General features: G+C 48.1%; 2 protein-coding genes across 2 annotated transcripts in view; both read right to left on the reverse strand.

Annotated features, from left to right (window-relative positions):
• On the reverse strand, positions 1–2,758 carry NDUFB7 (NADH:ubiquinone oxidoreductase subunit B7). Its single transcript, XM_029585551.1, has 3 exons — positions 2,528–2,758; positions 925–1,093; positions 1–188 (listed from the first exon to the last, which is right to left on the reverse strand). The coding sequence occupies exons 1-3, from the start codon at positions 2,631–2,633 to the stop codon at positions 104–106; spliced, it is 360 nt and encodes a 119-aa protein (XP_029441411.1). The 5' UTR covers positions 2,634–2,758; the 3' UTR covers positions 1–103.
• A 1,029-nt stretch (positions 2,759–3,787) lies between these two features.
• The window catches only part of LOC115080605 (adhesion G protein-coupled receptor E1-like), a 33,221-nt gene continuing 17,091 nt past the window's right edge, over positions 3,788–19,917 (reverse strand). The window contains exons 9-19 of the mRNA XM_029584872.1: positions 18,976–19,150; positions 17,641–17,766; positions 16,875–17,056; positions 14,972–15,145; positions 14,562–14,756; positions 12,603–12,838; positions 11,799–11,865; positions 8,857–8,948; positions 6,387–6,555; positions 5,958–6,062; positions 3,788–5,486 (exon numbers count right to left, since the gene is read on the reverse strand). Of these exons, the coding sequence (XP_029440732.1) occupies positions 5,412–5,486; positions 5,958–6,062; positions 6,387–6,555; positions 8,857–8,948; positions 11,799–11,865; positions 12,603–12,838; positions 14,562–14,756; positions 14,972–15,145; positions 16,875–17,056; positions 17,641–17,766; positions 18,976–19,150 (1,596 nt within the window). The 3' untranslated portion in view covers positions 3,788–5,411. The remainder of the gene's footprint in view (positions 5,487–5,957; positions 6,063–6,386; positions 6,556–8,856; positions 8,949–11,798; positions 11,866–12,602; positions 12,839–14,561; positions 14,757–14,971; positions 15,146–16,874; positions 17,057–17,640; positions 17,767–18,975; positions 19,151–19,917) is intronic.

Genomic DNA, 19,917 nt, shown 5'->3' on the forward strand with positions numbered 1-19,917 from the left:
GGTTTTTTTAAACCTGGTTCCTTTAATTTCCCAGAAATAATTACATGCAAATGTGGACAAATGCCAGCGAGCTCCTGTATTGTAGCAGAGCCCTGCCTGAGGCTCATGCTGCTTCCCTCTCTTGTAGCCTCTTCTTCCTCACTAACAGGCGTCGCTCCCGTTCGTACTCCTTCATGCGCATCACGTAACTGCAGAGCAAGGAGAGACGGTATCAGTACGCGAGCAGCGGCCAGAACAGTACCCAGTCCTGAAGGCAGCGGGAAGTAATCCCCAAGGACTGACGGCTTAACTCGGCTACTGCAGATGAGGCAGGGATGGATTGTCCTTTGAAGAGAGGAATCTAGTTCTGATGTTTACAGTCAAGTTACTCCACATGGGACTCGCTGGATATTTAATTTCCTAAAAATACAGTGTCTTGAATTTATCCAGAAAGACACTTCTGTAAAATAACGCAGATAGGCTGTTCAGAGGCTGCCTATTCTGGAATGGGATTAGCATTACAGGCCTGGTAGCCACCGCATGGTCCCGTCCCTTTCTTCCTCAATGCTCTTGCAAGCTCCCACCATGAAATAGCTACAGCATGGGCAGGAGCAGTGTAAGCTCCCCCCACACATTCAGAATGGGGAATTTAGCTTCCATGCCACCTCTGCAAAGAGCTTGTAAACCAGTTGAATACCCAAATTTAATAAGACAATGGTGAAGATGATACATGCAAAATTAAGTTCTTTACTCCAAACATTAAAAATTCTTCAGTGAGGAATCAGTGGGGCTGGAGTATTAACCATAACTATTTTGGATACTAGTTTGCATTACCAGGTAGCCAAATGACTACCCAGCGCCAGGATTTCTTATAACATCACCCTGAGGTGAACTGGACCGGATGGGCTATTGCATTATAGCAGCTGGGGACGCTCTGCTACTTACTCTAGATGCTCACAGTAATCCCATTCATGACGTTCGTGCTGGCATGCCAGAAAGTTTGGCCAGTTATCTCGCTTGCATTTCATGAATTTGATGAGGTGGTGAGCACAGTAGTCCCTCTGGTCCAGGGGCAGCTGGGCTGCATTCATCTGCTCCTGAGTTGCCACCATCACTATGAGGAGAAAGAGGGCAGGACAAAGACCGATGGATCTCAGTCTCCCCTGACATACCCAGCATGTTGACACTTCACATTAAGCAAAACATGTTTTCTCCCATAACTCCATATGTGCAGTGGTGAAATACTTTGCCATACTAATATGTCATGCTAACAATCATCTCTCCTTGCTCCAGATCTTGTGTTTCTCCCAGGCTGGTATTTCCCCGCTCCAGACCGAGCAACTGCCTCCATTCTCTCTTACCTTCCTCACCCACAAATTTTAAGGAAGTATTTGTTCAGTCAATGCCCAGTTAAGCTGTGGGATGTGGTCAATGTTAATAGCACAACTGGTTAACAAAAAAAAAAACAAGGTTTGGGCAGGGTTATGAGGGAGGTGGGGGATAGAAACATTCGACAGCTGGGAATGTTCAACAGGGAATGGGATCTCCCCATTCAGGATCATTGAGTATTTCCAACAGACCTGGTCTGGGCAAGGGCGGAGACAAAAGGCTGGGCTTGCTGGACCCTTGGTCTGACCCACCACGGCACTTCTTATGCCTGTATGGAGGTTTGACAACCATTCCATAGGAAGGACAGGACTAAGCCAGTCCTGGTTTTAGCCCTATGGCATGCTGGTTTTCTGATAAAAAAAAAATAATTAATATAATCTTAAGCTTCTATAGCATGTTCCTGTTCAATCAAAGGACTACGCAATGCCGTTTACACATGGGCATTACAGAAAAATCCCAGGGACTATCACGGAGAGTAGGTGTTTTTGTACTTAAGTTATATTCCACTTTTTGACACTTGCAGATTACATGCAGATAGTGTAGGTATGTCCCTATCCTCCAATGACTTACAATCTGGGCCTGATTTATTAAGACTTTTCTCCCATTCCGTGTCTATACGAAAAATGCTTAGTAAATGAGGCCCTAAGTTTGCACGCGAGACAATGGAGGGTGAGACGACCTGCCCAAGGATTTAAACCCTGGTTTGCAGCCCACTGCTCTAACCATTAGTCTGCTCCTCCATGCTACGTTAGTAAAACTGAGATGCACCACTTTGCTCTCTATAAGCTGTAAACTGGGCTGGAGTCTCTGTCTTTTGTGGACGATAAAACCAGGCCTGGATCAGCCCGCCTATAATGACAGGAGATCCTGGGCGGGCCTCCCACACTGACAGCAGCTTCAGTCTATGGGGCCTACTGTGGCTGCCACACCCGAGACCACTCAGTATCCTAGAGGATTAAACTGGAAGAAAACCCCCTCCCGTTTTGGCTCCATTTCTGCAGCTCAGGCTGATCCAGTCCAGGTTTTCCCGCTTGCTCCTCCCCCAGTGCATGCAGGGGCTTGTGGTTCCGACTTCTTCCAGAGGGCAAACCTCGGCCCGTTCCTAAGGGAACCTGGATCTCGATCTCGATCTCGCGCTCGCCCTCCCCCTCCCCCTTACCTCTCTCCTTGCGCTCGCCGAAACCCATCTCAGGGGGGAAAGTGGGCGGGCTCTCCGGCTCGGGCTCCGGCTGCCCGGTGTAGCGGCGGACCAGGTGCGCGCCCATCTCTTCTCCCGGTCCGGTCCAAACTCCCAGAAGGCAAGGGGAACGGGGTGAAGGAGGAGGGGGGGGGGTCACCTCCAGCTCCTGAACCAGCAACTGCTTCCGGGAGCCAAGAGGAAGTCGCTAAGTGAGAGCCGAGGGGGGGGGGAGGGGGAGCCTTCGTTACAGGCGCGTGAAAACGTGCGAGGTGACGTCGCGGCACACGTCCCTTCCCCTTCTCGAGCCCCCTGCGTGCGCAAGCGCACTCGTTCCTCCCCGTCTGCGTCTCCTGTTTATAAAATCCGCTTAATGAGTAATAAGAGCAAAACAAAATAATTATAAAATAATTATATACGCACATCTGCCCCCAAATAAATACTAATCAGGGGCAGTCACTTCTCCTCCTCGGGGGTTTGCCTTCCTTTTCTCTGGCTCTGTGCTGGGGTCATTTTTCAGCTTTGGCTTTTTTTTTCGCTTTAGGGTTCACTTTTGTTTCTTTTCTGCTTTTCTTTTTCTAGAAAATCTTCTTTTCAGTTTTTCATTTTGCCTTCAACGTGTTTCATTTTTATTTCACTTTTTCGTTTATTTTGTTCTTCATGGACTTCTTCGTGTGTTTGTTAAAATGTTTAAACATATATGTGTGTGTGTGTGTATAAGTTTTTTTGTGGGGAGGGGGGTGGGTTTACATTTCCTTTCTTTCAAGTATTCATACTCTCTCCCCCCCCCCCCCCCCCCGACATAAATAATGCATAAGCACAAATTAGAAAGCCCCCTCTGCTTAAGAGTAGCACATATAGTACAGACAGAGGAGGGGGCATGTGAACAACGGATTGTCAGAGAGAGAAGACGGTCCCCCTTTTAGCAAGGACTTTTGCATAGCAATAGCAAGAAAACTGCACTTAGAACAATATCTTGTTCATACACAAGAGATAAAGGGGGCTTGCATAGGCAGGAAAAGGTATAAAAAGCACTGCTTGAGCCTGTGGGGGTGTGCCTACTGTGTAAGACACCTGAAATAAAACCTTTAACTTGGGGTCACTGTCTTTCCTTCCAAGAAAGATTTGTTTCTTTCACCCCCACCCCTCGCTCACTAATAGAAGCCATCATTGCCTGAATAACTAGGCCTTAGCCTGCCCTGCCATCTTCCCACTCACTTTTAAATTAACCAACACACAGCAAACGTTGGACAACTTATTTTATTTTAAAGTTTTAACAATGAAAAATGAGTGCTTTGGTGGCTCAGTAGCAGCGCTGCGAGCTGCCTTTAGACTGGGGGTGAAGTGGGAACACCTTGGAGCGGTAAATCCCAGTGGATTTACGGCTGTGTTCTAGAGGGAGCCGGAGCTCAGGAGGTTCACTTCAGTGAGTGGGAATGGCACATAATACAGGAAAAGAAATCTGGGGCCGATGCAATAAAACATGCACGGGTTAACGAGCAGTTGGATGCACTAGACTAACCCTATGCAACAAGGGGATCGGCACATCCAAAGACATAGCCTATAGCACTCATCACGTGTGAATGCCATGAGGTTGTTAGCCCCCAAAGCAAAAAAAATATATATATCGCCGTGCGCCCAACATATGTTTTTAACCCGTCAAATTTAATGCCTATCGCGGAGCCAAGCAAGAAGGCTGAACTAAAAAACCAAAAATACTGCTTTCCCGTGGTTCCTCCTACCTAGGATAGTCACAATACTTAAGTTGGAGGAACCTCGGAAAGCAGCATCATGAAAAAAATCAAAAGGCTTGACGAGGGGAAAAAAAATTTCTTGGCGCACATTATACACTGACGATATACACGCTCCAGGCCGTGCATACTATGCGTGTATATTGTGCTGCTAAATTAGCTGCCGCGGGATAAAACGGACGCTCGTTCTGGGCATCTATTTTCGTAACCTGCCCACAACCACGTCTCCTGGGTGCTAGATGCCATGGACGCGCTAGGCATGCACAATTTATCCTTAGCTCGTCCTGTTTAGCGCAGCAGCTGATTAGATTGTTGCATTGGGCGGCCCAGGAGAGGTTTGTGTGCATGCGATAAAAAAAAAAAGGGTGCCCAGTTTGGACGCACGATTTGGACACACGATACTGCAATGGCTCCTCTGGTAGCTGTAAATGAAGGCTCACGACAACATAGCACGAAAGGAGGTTAAATCATATAAAATAAAACTAGCAGGTTTTTCATATTAAGCACTATAAATATACATTTTAAATTAGGTCTAGGTGCTGCAGCAGATCTTCCTTGTGAGCTGCCATAGGAAACCGGGGGCCTTGATCATAGCCCGATCTCCCTCTCCTCAAATCTCCCTTCTCCAAGCAGAAAATTCCAAATTACAATGTCCCAGCCTTGGAGGTAAGCTCTTTTATCTTTAGCTGTACCTCTCTCTGTACTGTGCACAGGTGAGCGGTAATAATACTCAATTTGCATCAGTGAAACAGTTTACAGTTCTGGTAGTCCTTAGGAGGCTTCTCAACAGAGCCCGTGAAACTTGGCAGAGGAAATGACAAAATAGCTCTTACTCCACGGGGCCAATCAAAGTATGATATGTGATACAGCAGGAGGGATTACTGTATTTTCTGTGCAATATTAAATGTAACATGGATTTTATCTGCTGTTATATACTATGTTCTTATGCACAAGTTCACACCGTACACTTGCACATTCTGGGGTTATTGTAGCAGGGGAAGAAGATACAGAGTCCTGAGAAGTATTGCAGCAAATCGTTTGGTTTCTTTCATGTTCAGGGGCTCCATGAGCGCCGAATGTCTTCGGACAGTCTTCAGAGAGGCTGCTCATGCACCCTAAAGTTTCCAAGCAACTCCTGCTGATGCGGCTGTGCATAATTGTCTTTCCTTTGCCTCTATGGTGGCGTCCGTCTTAAAAACAAAGCAAGCATAATTAAAAAGCATACTGTGTTGTCAAGAAAATGGGGCACTCAATCAGTCAGGTTCCTTATGAAGCTGCATGTCCCACCATGCAGCAGGAAGGCAATGGGACTGCACCCTGAACAGAGGGAAGGGTACTTTCCTATCTTAATGTTGTTTTTAATGTGACTCTCTTAAACTGTAACTGCAAAGGATCTGCTTTCTAACATGGCTAGGAAGATGGATCCCTTGCCTGCCATTTATGAGTTGAGAAGGGACCAGTAGAATCAAAGGTTTTTGCAACCTGGGATTCAACCACAATACAACTCCTGTTTTATGGCTAAGGGGAAAACTGCTTTGTATATCTGGCCCTTATGTATTGCTTTGCTCATACATCCTGCACAGTCTATCAGTTAGGACATATTTAGCAGGCTGAGTCTCCGACATGAAAATGCACCACACAGTCACTGCCGGCTTTCTTACCGTTTTTGAGGTCATTGGCACAGTGGACATGGATAAACCTGAAGTCTGAGTTTCCGTTGCTGGTTTGCGGATTCTCTTAAACCATCTCTTGTACTCCTCTCTCACCTGTAATTTAAATAAAACAATCGCATCCACTGTCAGCTTGCAAGGAACTGTGCTCCAGCCAGTGCTATAAGCAGGTGAGCTCCAGGTCTAAAGGCATCGGCTTCATTGAGCAGCCAAAAAAAAGGCAAGAAGGGCAAAATTCATATGCAGTCCGACATCACTGTGAGGAAACGTGCTCCATCTGTCACTCGAACCAGCAGTCTCCTGCTTGTAAGGTGATGGTTCTGTCAACCCAAAAAGAGAGAGTCTCCCAGCTTTAGCTCGCTACAGGCCGAGACCCAGCATGCGAGAAAGCAAAGCTCAAAGAGGGGTGGGCAGCCTTACCTGTCTGTTCAGGACGCAGTGAATCAGGAAGATGAAGGCTCCCTGCAGGCTATTGACGATGATGAATAAGTAGGACATGAGCACAGCAATGGGGTGGATTTGAAGGAGCCCAAAAACCCAAGTGCAGCCCAGCACGAGAAGCTGGGCGACGGCTTTAAACGTCAGCAACCTAAGTGAAAAGAAATAAACAAACAGAGGGGCCGATCTATATTTAAAAGAAAAAGAAATAGTACACGAATGGCAGCTTCAGCATATTCCAACTGCAAGATTCAACATCTCGTGAAGGCAGACGGCCCTTATTCTTCCAGTGTCGTATTGTTTTGTTCAGGAGCTCAGGGCCTGCACTGCCCCTCACACAGAGATAAGGGTTCCTGCACCAGCAGATGCAAGCACTGAGCTGTCACCTAACCACCAGGTCTGACATGTACGGCTGAGGCTGAATGTAGAACATTTTGACAGACGGATAATTTGCTGCGGAAATATCAGCCACAGTTCGAGTTGTGCCCTGTGATTGATCGTGGGGCACGAGCATTTGGCTTAGTGGGTATTGTTTGGTATTTTACATAGACTGGAAATATTAGCGCCAGTTCCCAGCTGTGGTTGTTAACGTGGGGGTGAGCACCCGACTCTCAGCGAGTGCTGTTTTTGGTCTCTCTTCACTTGTGCGCTGTTTTATATAGACCGTACGGAAATATCGACCCCGGTTTCCTGCTGCGTTCTCATTACTCAGGTTTCAGTAACGGAGAACAAATACATAACAATGAATAATCAGATTACCAGAAGCACAATCGAGCGAAGCTGTGAGCAAGCAGGGGCTGAATTTCAAACACTTTGGTGAAATCTGAAATCATTACGACAACGTTGCCATTTTAGGAGCTGCTGTCTTGCGTGCTAAGCATGAAAAAGTTTTGTTTTTTTTAATGTATATTGGGTCAATGTAATAAGCTGCGCAGAACCTGCTGGGGTTTTTTTTTTTTTTTGCATGCGCAATTGTGCTGACCTTCCCGCGCCGATCTTACGCACGTATGAGATGTGTTCAGCGCAGAAAAAAAATAAAACCTGCGCGGAAAAAAAGAAGTTGCAAGTTTCGTGCGAGTGCGTGCAAACGGCACGTAAAGAAGGCAATTATCTATTCACGGGCTAAGCAGGGAGCTGCGCTAGCAGAGAGAATGATTAGTGAGTTGTTGGTTTTTTTTTTTGTTTTAAGCGGGTTTTTTAGCGCCTGCGTCAGGGCAGGAGTTAGGTGAAAGCGCCTTTCTGGAGGCACCCGGGGGGAGGGGGCTCGCCGACTGCGATCGCTCCTACCAACTCTGGCAGCTTTCGGTACCGGTCCCGGCGCTTGTCTGTAGCCCCCGGAGATCGCCGGACCGCGGGCGGCCTCCAGCCCGATTCGGGAGCAGCTTGGATACATCCCACTTGTTCTGGACTCCTCTGACTGGACGCTAAGAAATGTGAAATTACTACTTTCCTGCTAATTTCCTTTTCTTTAGGACAGTCAGATGAGTCCGGCTTCCCTCCCTCGGTTGCATTTTGCTCCTCCTGTACGTCTCTACATGTTACAGGGATTACTGGTGAGTGGATCTCCAGTCCCCAGTCTACTGTTTTATGTTATGTTCTTATCTGAGCTCAGTGTTGCCTGTTGGCTGAGTATTGACATGGTTATCTGCAAAAGCCACTGTCCACAGTGGCTTTTGCAGAGAAAACTGGTGGGCTGAGGTCACTGCAAGGGTATGTATGTATATATATATATATATATATATATACACACACTGTGACGTCAGCTTACTCCATCGCCATCTGCTGGTGGAGGTGCATAACCCGTCTGACTGTCCTAAAGAAAAGGAAATTATCAGGTAAGTAGCAATTTCTCATTTTCGAATACTAGTATCTTGAAATCTTTAGAAATGAGCCTGCAGCATTTTTTCATTAGCACCTATTTTAGTGCCTGTTTCACCCACGGCCGCCCGCATCGGGGCTCGTGCAGATAAATCGGCACACGTATCAGGTATTCCGCGGGTTTTCTGCGCATCTCGTTTTGCACGCCGTCCCGTTATTACATCCCGCAGAGGCGCCTGCTTTTTCCAGTGTGGGCTTTTAAAAAAAAAAAAAAATACGCGCAGAAAAATGGCGCCAGTTTCAGCACGGGTCTTATTCCGTCGGCCCCTTAAATGCGATTGGAACATGGTCTGGAATGAGGGAAATAAATTTATTCCACTTAAAGCATTCTCAGTCAGTTATAGGGAGTGCCTGTCGTGCAGCGCTATGGAAAGGTTTAGTAGTGGTAATACCAGCAGCAGCAGCAGCAGCAGAGGAAGTACCAGGGATGCAGAAAACAGCAGCAGGGGTAGCAGCAGCGGCAGAGGAGGAAGTAAGAGCCTGGCCCCGCTCACGACCGGCACACGGGTCTCCCAAGCTTTCTCCGCCAGAAATCACGAAAGAGAAGCTATGTTGCAGCCGTACAGCGCTCTACCTGGTGTCTTTCAGAGTCGAAACGTCAGCATTGACCGCGGAGAGTTTTGCTCTTAAAATCCAGAGCGTCGTGGCAAAGAGAATGGAATTAATCTACGTGGGGGGGAGAGAGAGAGAGAGGGGATCACTGCTGTGCCCCTCTGACCACACAGTTGCATACACAGGGATGTAGTGTACTTTTTATTTTTTTTTTATTTAAAAAGTGTATATACCACATATCAGAATTTCTATGCGGTTTAACATAAGTACATTCACAATAAGCTCATCAGACAAAACACTAAAATAAAAAATAATAAAAAAACATAATAATAAAAATAATATCAACAATAAAATAAAATAAATAAATGAACTCACTGATCTATCAATTATTCAGCTGCATTAAACTAAATTCCGGACTATCTTAACTCTCTTAGCTATTCGGCTTAATTTTTCTATAGCTATGCACCAATGCGATCCTGCGAGAATAAGTGAGCCTTAAGATGTTTTCTGAATCTTAATAATGATACTTCCTCTTTTAAGTCAAGGGCAGGGACCCTGCACCAAAAAAAAGTCTCTTCCTGATCTCAGTAAGTCGAATACTTTTGGGCACTGGTACAATCAAAAGATGTTGATAGGAAGACCTCAGATAACAAGACAGTTGATAAGATTTTAATATTACATCCAGACTAGGAGGAGCTAATTCATTAATAGCCTTGAACACTAGCACAATGACTTTGAAAGTAATCCTCCACTTGATTGGCAAAAAATGTAAACTCTTCACTGGAGTTATATGTTCCCTCAATCTTAGCCCTGTAATAACCCTAGCCGCAGAGGCTTTTCAGCGATTTTTGTGGTAATCCTAAATACAAGGAGTTGCAATAGTGAAGTGGAGTTAGAACTTGGATTTCAGCGAGGCCTCTTACACGGTTCCGCACAGAAGACTTATAATTGAATTGTGCGCCCTTGGAATGGATCCTAGAGTGAGTGACCGGGTCAGGAACCGGCTGAGAGGGAGGTGACCAAGGGGAGAGGTAAATGGAGAGGTCTCTGAGGAGGGAGGGGGGTGTTACTAGCGCTCTCTGTCTCAGGGATCGGTCCTTGGATTGATTTTTTCCCAACATTTTTGCGAGCGACATAACGCAAAGGGTCGTGGGGAAAGTTTTGTCTTCCTGCCGATGATAACAAAATCTGTAACAGGGTGGGCAGCCAGGAAGGTGAGGAGGACATGAGGAGGGATCTAGCGAAGCTGGAGGAATGGTCTGGCAGCCGAGATTTAATGCTAAAATATGCAGAGTAATGCGTTTAGGATGCAAAATCCCCAAGGGAGAGGTGCAGCATTGGAGGTGAAATTATTCTAAGCACAGAGGAAGAGCGGGATCTGGGGGTGATCGCGCCTGATGATCTTATGGTGGATAAAGTGAGGGTAAAAGCCAGAAAGATGCTTGGGTGCATAGGGAGAGGAAGGGTCAGCAGAAAAAGGGAGGTGATGCTGCCCCTGTATAGGTCCCTGGTGAGACCTCACTGGGAATACTGAGTACAATTCTGGAGACCCCACCTTCAGAAGGATAGAAACAGGATGGAGTCGCTCCAGAGGGAGGCTGCTAACATGGTCAGTGGTCTTCATCCTAAAGCACATGGGGAGAGAGTTAAAGATCTAAACATGATGCACCCTGGAGGAGAGGGGAGATAGGAGAGAGACATTCAGATATCTCAGAGGTTTCCATGCACAGGAGCTGAGCCTCTATCAATGGAAAGGAGGCTGCTAACATGGTCAGTGGTCTTCATCCTAAAGGTTCTAGAACGAGGAGGGGTCATGGGATGAGGGTGACAGGGGGTAGACTCAGGAGTAATCTTAAGAAATATTTCTTTACAGATAGGGAGGTGGATGCATGGAACAGCCCCAGTGGAAATGGTGGAGACGAGGATCGTATGAATTAAAGAAAGCAGGAGATAGACACAGGGGATCCCTGAGGAAGTGATGAGAATTATAATGCTACACTAATTGGAAGGATGGGCAGACTGAATGGGCCATAGAGTCTTTTACTGCCATCAGGTTTCTATGGCTTTAAAAGGGATTTCTGTAGGTAAAGTAGTGCTTCACCTGCTGAAACAGTCCTATAGAAAACGTAAGACGAATAACGTGTAAATGCTACCGCATAGGGAGAGGCACTGCAGGAAGTGGAGTCTGGGCAGGATTGCATTCCTTTTCCTGTTTAAAAAGCACGCATGTAAGTTCTCTCGGCAAAACCTATGTCCACCGAATAGCTGTAATTGTATGCACGTGGTTTTGCCATGATAATATCCAAATCATGCGCACGTCTGCTTTTAAAACTGGTGTACATTATCATGCATGTTTGCTGGTTAACTTGTGTACAATGCTGTATTACCCTCTCAGTGTACAGATTTATGACATGTGTTTAGTAAACAGGAATCTTAGTTTTCAGGTTTTTTTGTTTGTTTTTTTCTTATTTTGCCCGGGAATATCAATGCTAGAAAAAAAAAAAAAGCAGTGAAAACTGATTTTTTTTCTACTGCTTTTGCTCCTGAGTGTTGTAATAAAATAAACTGAAAGCCAAGGTCCGTATTTATAAACCCTGAACTGTGTCTTGCTTCTGAGGTCATGCATTCTGTAGAGGACGCCTCCCGGCCCTGCTGATTATAGAGAGTAAGCATGGAATAACCACTGCAGCCTTCCAAAATTACAAATTCTTAAAAGGAAACTGAAAATAATTAGTGGAGCTGAGCTGATTCCTTTACTAGTTTGGCAGCCGTTTTAAGATAAGAGCCTTCAGGTAAAGAGATGAGAGGAGGAGTGTGAGAAACGGATGGAGGGGGGGAGAGAGAGAGGTTCGGGAAGAGAACTCGTACGTGACAGGACAGAGATGCAGGGAGCGGAGAGAGAAACTTAACCCAGGACAGTTTCAAGGACATGAGAAAAAAAAACATAAACCCAACCAAACCTACCAGGATGAAGAGACACACGGGGCCCAGGAAACTCCAGATCAGCTTTGTTTCTGTGCTGAGCCAGCAACTGCAGAGAGCCAAGCGCAATGAACGAATGAGAAGAGGGGGTCACATTAAAGCAGCCGTTCAGATCGCAAGGACCTAAGAACATAAGAACTTGCCATGCTGGGTCAGACCGAGGGTCCATCAAGCCCAGCATCCTGTTTCCAACAGAGGCCAAACCAGGCCACAAGAACCTGGCAATTACCCAAACACTAAGAAGATCCCCTGCTACTGATGCAATTAATAGCAGTGGCTATTCCCTAAGTAAACTTGATTAATAGCCATTAATGGACTTCTCCTCCAAGAACTTATCCAAACCTTATTTGAACCCAGCTACACTAACTGCACTAACCACATCCTCTGGCAACAAATTCCAGAGCTTTATTGTGCGTTGAGTGAAAAAGATTTTCTCAGATTAGTCTTAAATGTGCTACTTGCTAACTTCATGGAGTGCCCCCTAGTCCTTCTATTATCTGAAAGAGTAAATAACCGAGTCACATCTACCCGTTCTAGACCTCTCATGATTTTAAACACCTCTTTCATATCCCCCCTCAATCGTCTCTTCTCCAAGCTGAAAAGTCCTAACCTCTTCAGTCTTTCCTCATAGGGGAGCTGTTCCATCCCCTTTATCATTTTGGTTGCCCTTCTCTGCTAACACAATGTGAAACCCCTCCTGCAAGGGGGGGACGGGGGACGGGGACGTGCACTGCTTGCCTCAACACTACTTGGTTCCTTACGGGGGGATAAAGATTAATCACTTACATTTTGTGTGTCCCGTAGCCACAGGGGTTAACGGCCGCGGAAATAACCACCGTCAGTGCCGGGAATCCGTAGCCAAAGAGGCAGAGGTGCGGCGTCTTAATGTTACGGGTGTTGAAATAGTTCACGACTTTCAGGTTTCTAACGGTGAGGAAAAGCATCAGCGCCTCCAGGAACATCCAGGAGAAGGCGGCCAGGAAGAAGTAATGCAAGAGGCCTGCGATGATGGCGCATAGGGTCTGAGGGTGGGAGGGGGGAGAAACAGATAAGAACATAAGAAAATGCCATACTGGGTCAGACCAAGGGTCCATCAAGCCCAGCATCCTGTTTCCAACAGAGGCCAATCCAGGCCACAAGAACCTGGCAAGTACCCAAACACTAAGGGGTACATTTTAAAACATAGCGCGCGCTCGTACTTTTGTTCGCACACCAAGCGCGAACAAAAGTACGCCGGATTTTATAAGATACGCGCGTAGCCACGCGTATCTTATAAAATCCGGGGTCGGCGCGCGCAAGGGGGTGCACATTTATGCAACTTGCGCGCGCCAAGCCCTGTGCGCTCTGCCCATTCCCTCCGAGGCCGCTCCGAAATCGGAGTGGCCTCGAAGGGAACTTTCCTTCTGCCTCCCCCCACGTTCCCCTCCCTTCCCCTACCTAACCCACCCCCCCAGCCCTATCTAACCCCCCCCCCACCTTTGTTGCAGAAGTTACGCCTGCTCGAAGCAGGCGTAACTTTGCATGCGCCGGACCGGCTGCCCGGCGCCAAGTTCTGGTCCGGGGGCTGGTCCGAAGGCCACGGCCATGCCTCCGGAATGCCCCCGGGCAGAAACCACACCCACGGCATCGCCTCCGGATGATGCGCCGACCGCGTCACGCCTCCGACAGCCCACCCCAAGAAAGCCCTGGGACTTACGTGCATCCTGGAGCTTTGTGCGCGCCGGAAGCCTATGCAATATAGGCTCGGCACGTGCAGGGCCATTTTAAAAGGGTTACGCGCGTACCTTATGTGCGTAACCCTTTTAAAATCCGTCCCGAAGTCTATTCCATGTTACCGTTGCTAGTAATAGCAGTGGCTATTTTCTAAGTCAACTTAATTAATAGCAGGTAATGGACTTCTCCAAGAACTTATCCAATCCTTTTTTAAACACAGCTACACTAACTGCACTAACCACATCCTCTGGCAACAAATTCCAGAGTTTAATTGTGCGTTGAGTAAAAAAGAACTTTCTCTGATTAGTCTTAAATGTGCTACTTGCTAACTTCATGGAGTGCCCCCTAGTCCTTCTATTATTCGAAAGAGTAAATAACTGATTCACATCTACCCGTTCTAGACCTCTCATGATTTTAAACACCTCTATCATATCCCCCCTCAGCCGTCTCTTCTCCAAGCTGAACAGCCCTAACCTCTTCAGCCTTTCCTCATAGGGGAGTTGTTCCATTCCCCTTATCATTTTGGTAGCCCTTCTCTGTACCTTCTCCATCGCAATTATATCTTTTTTGAGATGCGGCGACCAGAATTGTACACAGTATTCAAGGTGCAGTCTCACCATGGAGCGATACAGAGGCATTATGACATTTTCCGTTTTATTCATCATTCCTTTTCTAATAATTCCCAACATTCTGTTTGCTTTTTTGACTGCCGCAGCACACTGAGCCGACGATTTCAATGTGTTATCCACTATGACACCTAGATCTCTTTCTTGGGTTGTAGCACCTAATATGGAACCTAACATTGTGTAATTATAGCAAGGGTTATTTTTCCCTATGTGCATCACCTTGCACTTATCCACATTAAATTTCATCTGCCATTTGGATGCCCAATTTTCTAGTCTCACAAGGTCTCCCTGCAATTTATCACAATCTGCAGCACAGAATCAGACAGGTCTGGAGAGAGTCACGCCAGGAAAATCACACGTCAGAGGCCCCAGCGGCATCACACGCACAGTCTAGACAAGGCCTTACCTTACTGTGGGTCCTGTCTTTCCCGACGAGGAACAGAAGCAACGCCAGGAACAGGCAGAGACTGAGCTGCAGGTGGTTGAAGGTGTTTGCGTTACGGATAGGCCGGCACAAGAGGAAGGTGAGGATCGCCAGGCCCAGGCACACCAGAGAGAACGTTATGCCAACGAAGCTGATGATCGACAAAGCAAAGTCATCCTGCAAGGGAAAGAGACAGGTAAGCTTCCATCTGCACTGGATCCGCGAGCGTAGCCGCGTGAGAGAACAGCTCTGTCTCTTCCCAGCGGGCCAGAAACACCAGACGGGCAGGGAGATCAAACTGCATCGGCCGCTTCGTTCTTCCGTGCCCACTCCGTGCAGTCACCCCCCACGCCACAGGGGGCTTTTCCCTTCTGAATGAACGGGCCAGTTACCTCCATTTCTTCGGTGGCCATGAGGACGGCGAAGCTGGACAGGTGATCGCAGCTGCATTCCGTGTACGTCCCGTTAGAACGGAGAACCTCGCATCCCTTTGTGGACCAGCTGCCGGTTCCTGTGCTGTGGTCCCAGAAGACACAAATCGCTGTGCGGGTGCACTGGTGGTTTTGCTAAAAACAAGTAAGTAAAACAGTAGAATTAGTGTTGGGGTGGAAAATATCCTGAAAATGGAGGTTAATTCAGTGGCCCAGTGGGGTTAACGCTCTGCCCTGATAAGTGAGAGGACCTGGATGCTGTTCACAGCTCAGGTTTCTTTTCAGAGCGGTCGGGGCTGGGAATCTCTCTGAAACGAATCTCTGTACGGTTCCGCCGTTTTTATTTTTCCTCCCGGGAGTCTCAGGGTGCCAACTGCTTCCACATTCTCCGCTTAGGTTGCTCCAGTCCCAGTTTTAACCCCTATTGCATGTAGTAGTTCTGATTTCGCTACTGCAGTTCCTAAGAAAAGCAAGACTGCATGCAGTTGGGTAAAAAGCAGGAGCAGAGCCAGCCTGCCCTGAAAATCTGGAGCGAGTTGGCAACCTTAAGTCTCGGCGAACGCGCCGCGAGCCTTCATGCAAAAAGCACGCGTGCTGGCATTTATTCACCGCACTCGGTACTTTAGGAAGCCGCGCTTGTAAGAACTCGGGGATTATTTGCCAGGGCCTCCAAACCACCTGCGCTGCGGATCTCCTCTGCACAAAGAGTTTCCAAAGCGAAGCCACCCTGCGCCTGCAAGCTGCAGGCGGATCGGAGGCCCCCGTTCATTCTCTGAGCGCTGCCAAACAATCACTCGGGGAGTGCAAGTTTCAATGGCACTGCTGCTCCGGCTGCAGATATCGCTGTTATGAAAACCGCTTGCCCGATAAGACGGGTAAACTGATGCGCGCCTGACCCTGTCTTCGTAGAAACGGGTCTGGGTTGAGTCCGAGGTAGGGTTTGTGCTTGCACCCTTAGTATTGCATTTCTGAAAAAAATTCCTGTGCACATGTCAGCAGGGGGTGAGTGTGTGTGTGTGTGGAGGGATTCGCTGGGATAATTTTCAAAGCCGTTTAGGCCCAGAAAGTAGACAGATAACTTAGCGTTATTTTAAAAAAAGTCATTCCAGTGGGTGGTTGTATATAATGCATGTACATTTATATTTACAGAATACATCTTACCACTGATGCATCATGTCAGCATTTGGGCATACACTTATTTATTTAATTAATGCGTCTCTTGCACCATCACCAGTTCTAGGCGGGAAACAATACAAAAGCTGATATTGTAACAATGCGTGCAGGTTAATTTGTGTTCGACAGTCTGCAGGGTTTGTGTGACCCAAAAAATATGCCCATGTGTTACAAGTGAGAAGATACGTTACTATGTATCTTCTAAATGTTTATGTATCTTCTAAATGTTTACATTACTATGTATCTTCTAAATGTTTACGTTACTATGTATCTTCTAAATGTTTATCTCCTGGCACCTTTCATCCCCTACCCCTGCTACTATTCATGCACCTGTTTAATCTCTTATGCGTTTTATGTTATCCGTGTTCCTTGTAAAGGCGTTGCCTAAAAGACAGCTTTCCTGTCTTAGTTCTAAGTTCTATGTGAACCGATACGATGTGCAAATGGTTGTCGGTATACAAAAAAATTCTAAATAAATAGATCAATGCTACTGAAAATGCACCTTACAGTGAAGTGGTGGCAGCAGTGGGATTAGAAGCTGGCTCTGTGAGCATCAGGGTTCTAGATGCTAACCACTCCCCTAAACTGTGCCAGCGAATGGTCCCTGTCCTGTTAACTTGACTTCCTCACCATATTGCTTCACCCCCTCCCGTCACATTAGTTAGAAGCAGTTCTCCGCGGGTGTTCAGACCTGGATGTGCTGTAGGGTGAAGTTGACGGGATGCGTGAAATTGCTCCTCTTGGTGCTGGTTATTACCCCGGTCACTACTCTGGAATTTATCTCGATGTCCCGGAACCTCTCGGCACTGAAGAAATCTCCGTTCAGGAAGTTCCCCAAGTCCGTGTAAGAAGCAAAAGCAACTCCAGCAGAGTCTGGAAAACAGGACAGAAACGTAGCAGGAGGCTTTCATCGCCTGAAATTATGGCATTAAATACAAAGGAATTTGATGCATTTCGGCATCTGCATGTTAGAAGATATCCCTTTAGTAAGGAAACGATTAATGCATAATCAGGGCGTCAATATTTCTTCTATAAAATTCCTGTCTATTAAGGATAGCAGGAGGCTTTCATCGCCTGAAATTATGGCATTAAATACAAAGGAATTTGATGCATTTCGGCATCTGCATGTTAGAAGATATCCCTTTAGTAAGGAAACGATTAATGCATAATCAGGGCGTCAATATTTCTTCTATAAAATTCCTGTCTATTAAGGACAGCAGGACACTGTCAGGGTCTGCTTTTGTGGTGCCAGGTGGGGTGATGAGTGCTGCAGCAGAACAGGTCGGTTTACAAAAGGCTTTAATACGGTCTCTTCCCCTCCCCAACCTGACCCTGCTGCTGACGAATCTCCTCTGCCAGAAGGTACGGAGCAGCATCCTGGCGCACCCTCCCGCTTCTAAGCCCAAACCGCATTCTCGCGCCCTCGGGGATGGGATCTGCTCCCACCGGGTACCCACCTTGCGCTCTGCTTCCGGTAACGGTGCTGCAGTGGATCTTCATGTGGTCGTCTTTCGCAGTCAAGACCAGCGGGACGCCGCCCGCGTCGCAGCTCCGGCCGTCTCCGATCACTTTAATTTCCAGCTCTGGAGAGACCGAGGGCAGAAAGTGGGGAGCAGTGAGACAAAGACAAAGAAGAAGAAGAAGTGAGAGAGAGAGAGAGAGAGGAAACACAGCCAGAGAGAGAGAGAGAGAGAGGAAAGGGAGAGAGGAGACGCGTGGTCCCCACATTTTGTAGGATTTCTTTTTCTGAATGCAGTGGGAGGCAGCAGAGCCGTCACCGGGGTTGGGCCTCTCTGATGCTGCGGTGGGGGCACGAGGTGGGCTTCTCTGTGTTTAGGACCTGCACTTTTGGAGGGAGGGCGGTTCTTATTTGGCGCTCACTAGTGCTGGCGGCTTGGGGTAGCGGATCTGGAGCCTCCTGTTCGGGGAGCTCGATAATGGGACCCAAGGTATCTCGTGAGCTTGGAACCTGCCAGAGTCTGAACGGTCCCTCACTCTGGTTTGGTTTTGTTTTTTTTGTTTGTTTTTTGCGGTTTCATTTGAGGTCAGGAGGTTGCAGCTTCTCCTAAGGATGCTACGGCAGTGACCCCTTGAATCACCCGGGGGGACCGAGCATCCTCGCGTGGCAGGACAGGTTGATCTGCTGTTAAGGCGGAAAGGGGCCCATGGTGGGGGGGGGGGGGGGTGAGGTTGCTCTCGGTAGCCCACGTGGCAGGAATTGGGGGGGGGGGGGGGGGGGGGGTGTGTGTGTGAACAGGCGAGTGGATCTCTTCAGCCTGGACGCATTGGACCCAGAGACGCGGCGCGGCTGGCGGATTGGGTGTTTTGTCCTGGATGGCGGTCAGAGGCGGAGAACCAGAAACGGGCCGGGTGGCCACCGGCAGGAACGTCAAGGCGAGGGAAAGAAAAACCCAGTTCGCCCGGTCCGGATGGCCCGATTCAGGACTGTCCAAGTTTGGGGGTTTCCTCTACAGCCCTTGGTGGGCAGAGGGTGGCTGAAGATAGCGGGGATCGGGAGCTAGTGATATTCAGTAACTCTCAGATGGCCTTGCCACGCAGACCTGGATGCGGTGCACTTATTGTTATCCCATCCCGGGGCCCAGCGATTCACGAAGACCTGTCTGGGTTTTTATCTTACGCAGGCATACGGCCCCCGAGAGGGCGCGTTTTAAATTAACTTGTTAGCTGGCTGGGATTTAGCGAGCTAAGTCCACCCCCCCACCCGCCTATCTCCTAAGTTTCAGGTTTGGCGTTCGCGCCAATAGACTTGCGTGCGCGCGCTCTCCCCGTACCCAGCTCTCTCGTGTTCACACGCCCACTTCCGTTCTCCGCCGCTCCGGAGATGGCGGCCAGCGTGGCGTTCTCCACGGTCTCCAGGAAGACGGTGCCGGTGACGGACACCTTCTCCGGGCCGAGGCTGCTCCAGGAGACCGATGCGAGCACCTTGTCGAATCTCTTCACGGTATCCTGCGCAAGACACAATGGCGGAAGGGGCTGAGACAGGTCCTGCGCCGGACACTTCAGGGCATGGGTGCTTAATTGTCAAGGGGAACCTGATGCTTTCCTGGAGGCGTCGCACTCAAGGTGAGGGGGGAATTGCAAAGCATTCCTAACAGAAATCGAGAAAGTTCCCTTGTAAGCAAGGCTTAGGAATGGGTTTACTTATTTTATTTTTTAAACTCCTTTTCCCTTCGTTTTCTCCTATGTACACTGTCTCAGCCTTTGCCAGGTGACATTAAGACCCCCCTGACTGTTTCGGATCCCATTGAGGTCAGCATGGGAAGACGACACAGAAGCACAGAGGCCCCCAGTGGCGTTTTACGGACTTAACCGTTCTACCGAAGCGTAAGCTTTTATGGACAAAAAAATCCACAGGCCCCCACCAGCCCCTCCCTCCACAGCCTTCTACTTCCGCTGTGAAATGTGCCTAATTTTGCAGATTACAATGGCCTAAGCTTTCCTAGAGTGACACCCAGCCAAGGTTCTGTGCTGGTTAGGATCCGGAAATCTTTCCTGAAAAAAAAAAAAAAAGACTAGAGAAGCGTATGCCACGAGCACGCAACCTTCTATTAAATGCGGAATCACACCCCGTGCCCTGCCGCTCCCCCCAGGCACGGTTTCACGTTTACGTATGCCACGAGCACGCGACCTTCTATTAAATGCGGAATCACACCCCGTGCCCTGCCGCTCCCCCCAGGCACGGTTTCACGTTTACGTATGCCACGAGCACGCGA

The sequence above is a fragment of the Rhinatrema bivittatum genome, chromosome 19 (genome assembly GCF_901001135.1).
Source record: "Rhinatrema bivittatum chromosome 19, aRhiBiv1.1, whole genome shotgun sequence".
In the NCBI taxonomy this organism is placed as follows: Eukaryota; Metazoa; Chordata; class Amphibia; order Gymnophiona; family Rhinatrematidae; genus Rhinatrema; species Rhinatrema bivittatum.